General features: G+C 46.0%; 1 protein-coding gene across 3 annotated transcripts in view; it reads right to left on the reverse strand.

Annotated features, from left to right (window-relative positions):
• Positions 1-13,062, reverse strand: part of LOC306916973 (partitioning defective 3 homolog B-like) — a 308,458-nt gene that overhangs the window by 33,395 nt on the left and 262,001 nt on the right. For all 3 annotated transcript variants that reach the window (XM_079495073.1, XM_079495074.1, XM_079495072.1), the window contains exon 24: positions 2,599-2,675. In XM_079495073.1, coding sequence (XP_079351199.1) covers positions 2,599-2,675 — 77 coding nt within the window. The remainder of the gene's footprint in view (positions 1-2,598; positions 2,676-13,062) is intronic.

The following is a 13,062-nucleotide window of genomic DNA, read 5'->3' on the forward strand; positions in this document are numbered from 1 at the left end:
TGTTGTGTTTATTATCAGTTGTTGCAAAAGGTCACATGGAACATTTCTTTGTGTCCAGTAGCACTATGCCAGCAGCACAGAAAATCCAGGTTCCATGTGAGAGGGGTCAAACTAAAAGGAAGGTGATGCATGAGAAATGGTAGAAATGGGTCAACGACAAAGCTTTCATTCAAGACCTTTTTGAGAATATGTATGACGAGTACTATACAGTGCGTGGTCACGGCAGCTCTTCAAACTTCTAATCACACACAAACAGTTTAAGTCCAAATGTTATTCTGACCCCTCCACAAAAAGGCCTCGTTGTCCTGACCCCTTATCCATCATTTATACATTATGGATAATTAGTGTGGACTTAAACTGTTTTTCGTCCATAGTACTCAATTATTCAAGCCTAAAATCCTAGATTTTCTTTTAGTCCCTTTAAAAAAAAAAATGACAAGCATACATTACACGCCATTACATTCAACATATTACAACTATTGACTACAATGCCCACAACACCCGAGCAGCTGTTCCCATTCATTTGTTAACCCATTTTAGGCGGGAACCCCTTTTGGTGTTAGCATTATGTTATGCTTTAGCCATTGAAAAATAGCAGATCTACAAGCTCATAGCGCGCCACCGAGTGGCGCGCTACGAGCTTGTAGGTCTGCTATTTTTGAAAAATCGAAAACTGTCAGGATGTAGAGGACATTTTTAGAATCTGATCTCAGGTCAAAATGGGTTAATATCATGTGCTTCTTTCTCTCAACCTCAAGTCTAGTCAAATTGTGAATGCAGGACTTTCACTTGCAACAGAGTATTTGTACATTGTGGTACGTTTGTGCTTTCTCTATATCTTTGTATACCATCCGTCTACCCCTCTCTCTCTCTCTCTCTCTCTCTCAGTGTGTCTCATCCCATGTGGTCCCTGGTGCCTGTCATATCAGGAGAGGCAATAACCCATGAAATGACTGCTCTCTCTCTCTCTCCGTCTATGTCTCTCTCTCTCTGCACCGCACCATGCTCCACTTAGCTCCTGCGCCCTGGATATCTCTGTCTCTCACACACACACACACACATGCATGCACGCGCTCGCAACAACATAATATCATACGCATTAACACGCCGGAAAATATACCCAAGCTAGTTATTATCCCGAGGTGTCTGCAGGGGGATGGATGTTTGCTTGGAGAAGTCCAGGGACACACTGGAAATAAACAGTGTGTGTGTGTGTGTGTGTGTGTGTGTGTGTGTGTCATGAAGGAAGCATGAGTTCAAGTCCGTTGCTCTCACCATGTCCCCCATATATGGGGACTAGGTTGGCGGAGGGTGTGTAGAAATAGATAATTAGACACAGGGGTGAAAAATGGGTTACAAAATCGTGGGATAAAAAAAAAAAAGAAATACGCAATGCAGAGTATTGCAATATTGTCTTTTGTATGCATAATTTACTTTAACAATTGGGGTATACATCGGGTATACATCGCCACAAGATGCCACTGACGGAGAGCATGCGCCCTGTCATTCCACAGTGTATAGTAACACACAGTACAGACACGGGACGCCACTCGCGCCATGACATGAGGCACGTGTGTCTACATGGAAAGCCCTTTCCAACCGCCATTGTTGACATAGGCCGCTTTGCTTAGCGGCGCTATAGCATGGTCAGCTAGCGGCAGAAGCTCTTAATGGTTTTCTCTCATGCGAAGCCAGGTGGGCCTGCTCTCTGTCTCCAACACTGTGTGTGTGTGTGTGTGTGTGTGTGTGTGTGTGTGTGTGTGTGTGAGATACATATTCCTATTAGAATGTGAGGGTTTTTGAGGTCATGATTTGGGCAGTGATTTAAGGGTAATTTATGCGTAGCCGCGCGACAGTGTCGTGCAACGAAAATAGCCGATCAGCAAGCTCACAAAGCGTAGTAGCGCTCACGCTGTGAGCTTGTAGATTCGCTATTTTCGGCATTCAGCCATCATCTGACTTGGTAGGAGAAAGCAGGTGTGTGTGTGTGTGTGTGTGTGTGTGTGTGTGTGTGTGTGTGAATATATGGGGGCCACATGTGTCTAATTTGACAGGGAATCTCTTAGGCAAACACTCAGAGAATACATGCAGTCAAGTTAAACCTACAATATATAGATCACACACACATCATAGGCGTGTGCGCAATGTGTGTGTGTGTGTGCGCGCGCGCGCGTGCGTGCGTGCGTGTCTCTCTCTCTCTCTAGGGAATAGATCGGCCCCTATTCCCGTGGATGAGCAAGCACTCCCAAGGCAAACACTCTAGATTTAATTATAAGCTCCAAAGAGGATTACCTTGCAGTGTGTGTGTGTGTGTGTGTGTGAGTGTGTGTCTCAGGGAGGAAGAGAGATGGAGAGGAAGGAATCGCAGGGAGCTCACCCCTCATTTCCTGCATTAACTCACACACACGCGCACGCACACACACACACACACACACACACACACACACACACACACACACACACACACACACACACACACACACACACACACACACACACACACACACACACACACACACACACACACACACACACACACACACACACACACACACACACACACACACACACACACACACACAGAGAGAGTGGTCTTACCTGGGGTGTGTGGCATATTGTCTCTCCACGTCTTCGTAGCGGGGCGCGGGGCGGGAATCGGCCCCTCTCGGCACCATCTGTGGGGAGAGGAAAGACGTAGGGGTGTCGTTATTGCACAGTGTGTGTGTGTGTGGTGTGTGTGTGTGTGGTGTGTGTGTGCGTGCATGTATGATGTTCTCTCCTGTGTTTGTTACTTTTGTTGGAGGCCATCGATATTGTCCTTTTCTTTTTGCTGAGGTTTGCGTGATCTGCGCAAAAGGACAGTTAACCCATTTTGGGCGGGAACCCCTTTTGGTTTTAAACATTATGTTATAATTTAGCTATTGAAAAATAGCAGACCTACAAGCTCATAGCGCGCCACCGAGTGGCGCGCTACGAGCTTGTAGGTCTGCTATTTTTGAAAAATCGTGAAAATATTTATTTCAGAAAACTGGAGGATTTAGAAGGATTTTTTTAAATTTTGAGGTCAGGCCTAAATGGGTTAAATGATAAGGGACAATATCGGTGGCACCCAACTGTATGTGCATGCATAAAGTGCAAGTGGCAAATCGAGTTGCAAATTGAGTGGCAAAGTAAGTGGCAAAGTGAGTTCAACATCATTTAAGAAGTGTTTTTTTGCCACTCAGTATAGGCGCTCTCGCATAACTTCCAGCCAGGTATGATGATCATGTCACACACATACTGTACCCTCTACAGTTTCAATGTACAGATTGTTCATTCCGGCTCGAAGGCCTACACGAGAAATAAGGCAACCCAAAAACGTTGAGCCTGCATCCCCCTGGTCAGCCTGATGGAGGTGAAAGGAACTCGTATAGGAATAAAGTGTTCCTTCCACGTGCTACTGTATGTCCAACCGGGGAAACTCCCCCCTGTCAGGTGAAAAGAAACGGCTTGGTTTGAAGGAAGCATGAGGTCAAGCCGTTCTCTCGCCCCAGGTTGATAGAGGGTGTGTATCGCCCAGGAATACATTATAGACAATTATGTCCCACAAAAATTGTGGGACAAAACAAATCTAATAAATAAACGAGACGGTTGATACAATGAAGCCTGTGTGTTCAAGACAATGAATTGTATGTACTCCAATGTGCTCCAGGTCTGTGGAAACTCTGCTCGATTTAAATCTACTTAAAACTCCCCAAAACATGTCAGTTCGCTTCTCTTGGCGCCGTGGCTTTCGAATGCCGTAGCTGTCTGGTGTCCAAAACCGTAACTTTTCCAGAAAATGTAACAAAAGAACCAGTGTTCCAGTGCATTCCAATGTAGTATTTATTTTATTCACCGTTAATATTTATAAAACACACACAACCACTTCCACTTTTATAAAGAAACAGTCAAATGGCAAAACACGCTCACAACACGTCACGCTGTGAGCTTGCAGATCTGCTACAGATGCATTGTGGGATACGTTTGGGTGTCCAGAGTCCCTTCTTAGAAATGTATTCAAAAGTACAATATTTTCTATCGGAGATGTAACGGAGAGGAAAGTCATCGGTTTGCAAAACAAAATAAGACTAAAAAAAATACGGTACACCAGTAAAAGTACATAGTTACAGTCCACGTGTGTGTGTGTGTGTGTGTGTGTGTGTGTGTGTGTGTGTGTGTGTCTGTGTGTGTGTGTATGTGTGTGTGTGTGTGGGCGTGTGTGTGTGTGTGTGTGTGTGTGTGTACGCAATCCAGAGCGTTAATTGCATTCAGTGAGTTCAAATTGATGCTCTTGCAGTGTACCGTGCACTCTTGAGCTGGACCTCACCGAACACTCACACATGTGTTACGAATTACTGCATGCACACAAACACTTCCACACGCACACACGCGTGCACGCAGCGGGAACTGCTAATTTAACCTTTCAGAAAATATGCAAAGGTTTATCCATCGCTGAGGGATGGAGAGAGAGAGAGAGAGACAGAGAGAGAGAGACAGACAGACAGACAGACAGACAGACAGACAGACAGACAGACAGACAGACAGACAGACAGACAGACAGACAGACAGACAGCACTGGTTCTCAAAGCGTGTATCTCAAATTAAGGGGCCCTTGTGGAGCTTCCAGGGGGTCCCCAGAAATAAATGAGTTAACATACTGTAGCAACACAGTCAGTTCAACCCCTTTAAGCCTATTTTATGCATCAGCAATTCAAAAAGGATCTACAAGTTCACAATGTGTCACACATCGAACCAGACTCTCTAAAGTACGAAATAAGATCTCACTCCTTCCAACATCCAAAGCAATGAAATAGTTTCCACCATTGTGACAGAAAAGGCTCTTGAAACAGTGGGATTCATCACACATATAAAAGCATTACCAGCCACTGCAAGTCTCCAATCTATTTCTGACAAGGGAGTTTCGACAGAGACAATGAGAGTGAATGAGAGAAAGAGAATGAGAGAGACAGACAGACAGAAAGAATGAAATAGACAGACAGAAAATTGGATTGATAGAGCGAGCAAGAGAGAGAGAGAGAGAGAGAGAGAGAGAGAGAGAGAGAGAGAGAGAGAGAGAGACCATATAGTTTCAATTAGCTTTGATCTATAGGCTAGGGCCTCAACCCCATCACGCACAAACATGCACTGTTTACACTGCACACACACACTATACTATCATGTCAGTCAAACACACGCGGACACACTCTGTTTGACAGAGGGACACCAGAACATGTGCAAAATATAATGCAACCGCGCACGCACGCACACGCACGCACACGCACGCACACGTGCGCGTGCGCAACCGTGCACGCGCAAGCACGCACGCACACGCGCGCAACACACACACCCCTCTGATGTCCCAAACTGTTGGAAATGAAAAATAAAACAATAAATAAACTGTGTTCCAATGGAACAAGGTTGGAAATAAATAAAAAAATAAGTTGAAATATGGAGATGCGAGGTTTCGGCCCGACATGTCTACACATGTTCTGGCGTGTTGTTTTCAGCATGCACACATGTTACCCTCACAGATCAAAGGAATAAAAGCATATACACACGTGCATAACCACATGTACAGACAGACAAATATGTTGGAAAAACATGTGTGTGTGTAGACTTGTGCACGCGCACACACAGCAACACACACAGACTACTTGGATTGTTTGATCGGTGGGTTGCAGTATTATTAGACACCTGTGGGTTGTAGGTTACACTTAGGAAGATAGAGATCTACTAAACTCAGCTTATAGATCTGCTATTTTTGGCATGTGACACCCGCACAACATGAAGTGTATGGCTGGATTCACACATCTGTATAGATCTGCACATCAGTCCTACGTATTATTTACCGAACTTGGCGGCCATTTAGCTTGTAGTTTTCCTTCTACGAGCCGACACTGCAACGCAAGTGCAAGAAACTACAAACCGGAGAACAAGCACTCTACGGCAGCAGTTCCCAAAGTGGGGTCCCCTAGGGGTACGCGACGCATAGCCAGGGGGTACGAAATATATATATATATATATTTTTTTTAAAACTTTTTTTAACATTAAAATTATGTTTATCTACGTGGTTCTGCCAAGTTGCGCAATAAACGTATTTTTTGTGTTGTTCATTGTGTTTCTCCCATGTTTTCTTTGGGCCAATAGCTGACATGATTACTAAAACTACAACATCAGTCAACCTGTCGTGACCCCAAACAGTAACAGCAGGACGCATGCTGCAGAAACAACAAAAAGACTCAGGACACTTGAAAGGTTTCTGCGGCCGCTTCAGATGAAGGGGTATACCTGGAAAAATGTCTACCCCAAAAGGGGTACCTGGTCCAAAAAAGATTGGGAACCCCTGCTCTACGGGCAATGCGCCCACATACTTGCAAGGCATCATGGGGGAAAAAAAAAGAATGGAAGCCAGCGACACAGAGGAAAAAAACGTCTGACACAAAGCTCACACAAAGCTCACGTGTAACGGGGGAATAATGAGTGTGTTGACCAACACTTCAACAGTGACTCAGTGCTCCTTGGTCATTCTGTAGCTTTTGACGCTACTAGTCTAAACACGGCGAGTCAGGCTTACGGTCTGACTTGTTTGCGGTGTATGTAAGTAGTGAGTAAGCACAATTTATTTATGAAGCACCTTTCGAAACAAAGTTACAAGGTGCCATCAGTGTAGTGGTCTTGCATTAGCAGATAGCATGTGGATGAAGCGTGCGCGCACGCACACACACACACACACACACACACGCACAAACACACACACAGACAGGCTATCCGGACTACTATAAATTCGCCTGTGGTGAGTGTGTTTGTGCATGTGCGTTAGGTCGGTGACATTATGCAAAGATGTGTATAATGCGAGCCACAGGGAGCGATTTGTCTCGGTGGATGACTGCCAGGAGAGAATGGACGCAAGACCTTCTAGCCCCCCCTCCCCCCTGTGTGTGTGTGAGAGTGTGTGTGTGTGAGAGAGAGAGAGACATGACAGTGAGGAAGCATTTCAATTGATTGTGCTGCAGCATAATAGCCATGGGAGCTGGCCTGTGGGCGTGTCTGACCCCTTTAACGCGCGGGCGTGCGCGCACACGCACACACACACGCTCGCACACACAGACACACACACACACACACACACAGGATTGCACCAACAGATTTTTTTTTTTGTCGAACCATTGAAATCATTTTTTTAAGTGATAACTGAACATGATGCGCTGCGATGCAACATTTCAGGAACATTTCCAAATATAACAACACCGAAATGGGAACGCCAGCATGAAAAAGCTGTGGAGGAAGTGAAGGAGTGCATTGTGCTGCAGACCATATAGTTGATAGACAGACTGACCACAATGCACGCAGACACACACCAAAACACATTGATGCAATGTTCCCAATTTCTATTTTGTTCAACGCTTTTATATAATAGAAAGAAAAAAATAACTTGCAATCCACTGTGTACACATGTGTGTGTGTGTGTGTGTGTCCGTGTATGCGTGCATGCATGTGTGTGTGTGTGTGTGTGTTCCAGATGTTTCCGTAGTAGACATGATGTCAGAACAGTGTTTACAGGCCAGTGGAATCAGGCTGCGGTTCCCAGCGATCATCACTTGCCCACCGCACCAGAGTTCAGGATGCTCCCACACACACACACACACACCACCACCACCACGCAGGGTGTGTGTGAGTGGTTTAATATTTTATTCTTGAGTGGTGCACTGCACCGCTCAGTTCACACGGGTGTGATTTCATTTTAAGCACAACGTTATAGTTTTTTCTCAACCGTAAAACAACCCTTTATCTTGTGAGACGACAATTGTCTCGCACGCACACACACACACGCGCGCACGCACGCACGCACCAGCTGGCACGTTCAAGTAGTGCCAGCCTTTGGGAGTCAGTGGAAGCGTGGTTGGCATGGCTGTGCATCGACAGGCTGTGCATCGACAGAGCTCACGTCTGTACTCTGACGTGAATTCGCCGCACTCCTAAACGTCTCTCCTTTCTTTAATTAATAGAGTCATGGTCTGCCAACCGTTCCTCGAAATAAGGAATTGTCCCATATTTGGATAATATAACACTTAGGACGTCCTCTCAGATAAAACCGCGGGGTGCCTCACGCGTGTATAGCACGTCTTCAGGTCCTCCTCGTATCAAGTGAAGACGGACAGGAAAGAGGTCGAGAGAGAGAGAGAAGGGGAGAGAAGGGGAGAGACACGCAGCGAAGGTCGTCATGAACGGGACTCGAACACGCAACGCGCCAGGGCCAGAGACTATATGTGGCATGATGCGCCTGGACCGCTAGGCCAGCGGGCGCCCCATAGGTCCTTATAAAACTGATATTATAAAAATAATTGTCAGCGGCTGAGCTCAGCGCTCACGGACATGTTTTGCGCATGCACGCAGCCATTCACTACCTTGTTTACGGGCCGACAAAACTTGCTATTATCTCTGAATCTACAAGGTTCAAGGTTGCTTTATTTTGTCTCCCGAGGAAGACATTTGTCTCAGACAAGGACCCGCATGCAAGCGTGATCCATGCCCATGTCGCCGCAGAGCAGCGCCACATACATCTTTCTTGCAACATCAAGGACAAAAAGAAAGGGAGTGGGGGGTGGGGAGGGAGGGAGGGTTGCAGGTGGGGGGGTGGGGGTGTTTGACAGAGAGGGTGGGGGGCATACGACCGCCCTCTTCGAGAAGCAAGACAAGACATACGGCGCTGTCCATGGTTTTGATCAGAACGGCGATGTTCTGTCCTCATTTCTAACCAAAGCATCTCGTTTGGAATATTAACGCTTCTGAAGAGAGATCTGACTTATTAGCGCAAGGTAGTAATTCTGCCTCATCTGCTTGGCACTCTAGCGCCTTTATTCTGAAAAATAACCTGGTAAAAACAGTGAGAAAAGGAGAGAGAAATAGAGAGATCTGTCCACCCACCCACCCACCCACCCACCCACCCAGCCAGCCACCCATCCAACCATGCACTCAGCCACCCATCATCCATCCATCATTGGTTCCATCCATGCATCCAAGCCACCCACCCATCCAGCTAATTAAGCACATGGCTCAGTGTGTATAGTCACCAGCACACCCCCCCCCCCCATCCACCCCCCCACTGGCAGCCCCACCACCATGCGCCCTCCGCCATCCGGCCGCCCACTGTGCTGATGCCATCCCTCTCCCTAGTGCCCCCCACCCCCCTTCATGGTGAGACGCCATTTATTTCTTCATCTCCCAGTTGGCGCAGGAGGGCTGCACACACACACACACACACACACACACACACACACACACACACACACACACAGAAAAAGGAGGAGGGCAAACACAGCGACGCTCGGTGTGTGTATGTGTGTGCCTATGAGCACAGCATGCACTCGTGCAGCTGCAGTGCGTCTAACTCGCGCTGTCAGTGTCTAACAGTTTGAAACGCAGAGCCCAAACGCTCGGCTTGAAATGTGGACATTCATCATGTGTGCGTGTGTGCGTGCATGCATGCTCTGCCACAGTTTGTAAAAAAAAAAAAAAAAAAAGCGTTTATACCTCTATAGTCTATATACAAAAGCCATATCAAATATGATGTCAAGTAAAAATAAACTTTACATTTTTCTACATTTAATTTGTGTACTCATCTCATTCAGTAGTCATTCAGTTATGAAAACAGACACTTGGAAAAGAGTATATAAGGCTATTTATTGATTGAATACTTTATAGTTATAGTCCCTTGAGTTGCAGTTGCAACTGGTTTTCAAGGGGGTCCTCAAACCTGCCTATAGGCTTGTTTCCATTGTGGTCCTCTGTATAATATCGGAATTGGTCAGAATCGGTATCGGCAGATATGGCCCGGCAAATAATCGGAGATCGGTCATAATTTCAAAATCGTGCACCCCTAAATCGTTAGCATGCGGTACTTCACTGAAAACACGCATGGAAAGTTAAAACGTTCTTAACCCATTTAGGCCTGACGTCGAAATTAAATAAAATGTCTTCGACAAATTTATGAAATACCTATGTTTCTATGTCAGTGGTGCTCAATATTTCATGTCAAGGACCCCCATAATTATCTTTATTTGGCTGCGGACCCCCATCTGAAAATATGTTGTTCCAGGGACCCCCCAGAAGCAAAGATTTGAGTTAAAAATGTTCTGCTTTGCTCTGAAAGAATATATTCAAGATTTGCGCCACATTTTAACGATTTTTCAAAAATATCAGACCTACAAGCTCGTAGCGCGGCACTCGGTGCCGCGCTATGAGCTTGTAGATCTGCTATTTTTCAATAGATAAAGTTTAAAATAATGGTTAAAACACCAAAAGGGGTTCCCGTACAGAAGATTGTAGCCAGCATAACTAGGCCCACCTATTTAGACTCAGTTGTACAGTTGGTGCCGCATGCCGAAGATATCCGATCTACAAGCTCACGACGCATGGCGATACGCTGTGTCGCAGGCTAACGGCCAAAGTGAAATCACCTAGAATGTCAGAAAATGTCAAAGGATGGCAGTAAAGGCTGGTGAGTTATGCAGGGTTAAAAGCTGTGTGTGTGCGTCTGTGTGTCTAGAGTACAAGGCTTTCTTGCCTTTCGACATGCACTAAACACCCTGGCACCTGGACACACACACACACACACACAGACACGCACGCACACACAGTGCAGAGGTTCACACACACACACACACACACACACACACACACACTCGGACAGGAATGTGGCACAGTGAGCGAGCGGTATAATAGTCCAATCTGCTAGTAATTGTTTGCATGGTTGTAGCCCCTCCAGTTATGACCCTAGAATGGCCTGCTGCATTTACTGGTTTCGGTGTGTGTGTGTGTGTGTGTGTGTGTGTGTGTGTGAGTGCGCGCGCGTGCGTTATTGTGCAATCTCTTCCATTGCCTTTCCTATTTTTTAATGTGCAGGTTCATGTGGTATGTTTGAACCAGGATCTAACACACAGCTCTCTCTTCTCTCCCCCTCTCTCTCTCTTCAATGTAATTGATTTCAATGGGGCTTTATTGGCATGATAAAACATACATTTACATTGCCAAAGCCAAAGTGGAACCTCTCTCTCTCTCTCTCTTTTCACCTTCAAACAGTTGACTATGCAGTTCTGTAAAGTTGTGCTGCCGTGTGAACGGGCTGACTGACAGACCGTACGTGAGTCGTCCAACCCACGGCACTGAAATCAAAACATAAGGCAGCACATGCTTTGAAGTGGAGAGAGAGGGAGGATGAGAGATCTGTGTACGCACGCAGACACACACACACACACGTACACGCACACACGCTGGACATGAGCCCAAAGGATGAAGAAAGTCTAAATCAGTACCTAAAGGCTCTTTGTCAGCTCATTGTGCGTGCGTGTGTTTGCGTGCGTGCGTTCGTGCATGTGTCTGCGAGTTAAAACCCTGCCAAGCCGCAGCATGGAATCGGAATGAGACAACATGAAACAAAAGAAGGAGAGAGAGGGAGAGAGGGAGAGAGAGAGAGCGTGTGCGCGCGTGTGTGTGTGTGTGTGTGTGTGTGTGTGTGTGTGTTGTGGGAGCCTTGGGGACTTCTTGGTAAGCAAGCAAGGAGAGGTGGACTCCGTGAATTGAATCCCTCATAGAAACTTTGAAAGGAGAGAGAGAGAGACACACAGAGACACACACACACAGACAGACAGACAGACAGACAGACAGACAGACAGACAGACAGACAGACAGACAGACAGACAGACAGACAGACAGACAGACAGACAGACTTCAGTGGCGTGTTCACTCTCTCAGGGGTGGTGCGTTCATGAGTTCAGCACAAGGCTGTCCAGTACAATGCCAGTGGACTGATTAGATAGACCATCAGGACCGAGTGCAGGGCATCTCAAACACACAGTGTGCATGGCCATATATAGGGTCTCTTGAGTGTAGAGGGTTTGATGATGCCAGGCCGGGGTGCATACTTAGTTTAGACTAGTCATTGGTTAGACATGGGTTAAGGTAGGTTTAAGTGTGCTGCCCCATGGGAGGTTAGGTTTAGGGTGAGGGTTTGAGATAGGTTGTAGTTGTAGGACTAATGACTGGTCTAACCAATGACTAGTCTAAACTAAGTACTGCACCCGTTAGGCTGACATATGATGGACTGACAACCATATATGGAGATCTAAGGGTCTCCGTGGTGTCACGAGATATATGGAGATCTAAGTGTCTCCGTGATGTCACGAGATGTCACAAGGCGCGATACCATATATGGAGACATGGGTGACTAACTAACTAATGGACGGGAGATGCACGTTTTCATAGTAAGCGCGACCGAAGGTCGCAAGAAACGGGACATTTTCCATAATGAGTATTTATTTTATGCCAATACATTTGTACTTTTACTCAAGACAACTTTGAATGCCGAACTATTACTTGTAACAGACCATTTCGACAATAGGGTATTGATACTTTTACGTACTGTAAGTAAAATAAATAAATGAGAGTACTTGGTCCATCACCGTCTACGGGCCAGTCTATATGCGCTCGCGGAGCAGACAACAATGTTGTGACACTGAACATTATCCCATTTTGGGCGGGAACCCCTTTTGGTGTTTTAAACATTATGTTGGCATTATGTTAAAAATAGCAGATCTACAAGCTCATAGCGCGCCACCGAGTGGCGCGCTACGAGCTTGTAGGTCTGCTATTTTTGAAAAATCGTGAAAATATTTAATTCAGAAAACTGGAGGATTTAGAAGATTTATTTTTAAATTTTGAGGTCAGGCCTAAACGGGTTATTGTGGACAGTGTCTCGGTGCTGTGCGGTCTGCTGCTGTGATGATAGTCCACCAGAGAGCCTTCCACGACGGCTACAAACACAACAGGACATGAAGGGGACGTCCACATAGGGTTTGTTTGCACAGAAACGGCCCCGTTTACCGGGAAGATTATACCGCGGCTTTCAACCCGGTGTCCTCATTTTTGGCCCATTCCATTATAGGTAAAAAAGTTTTCAAAAATCCTTCCCAACAATGGCAAAATAGAGAGAAAATAAATGACATGGCGCCACTAAAAGTATGACAAAAAATGTTGGTCAACTAC

Source organism: Electrona antarctica (assembly GCF_951216825.1).
Source record: "Electrona antarctica genome assembly, chromosome: 24".
NCBI lineage: Eukaryota > Metazoa > Chordata > Actinopteri > Myctophiformes > Myctophidae > Electrona > Electrona antarctica.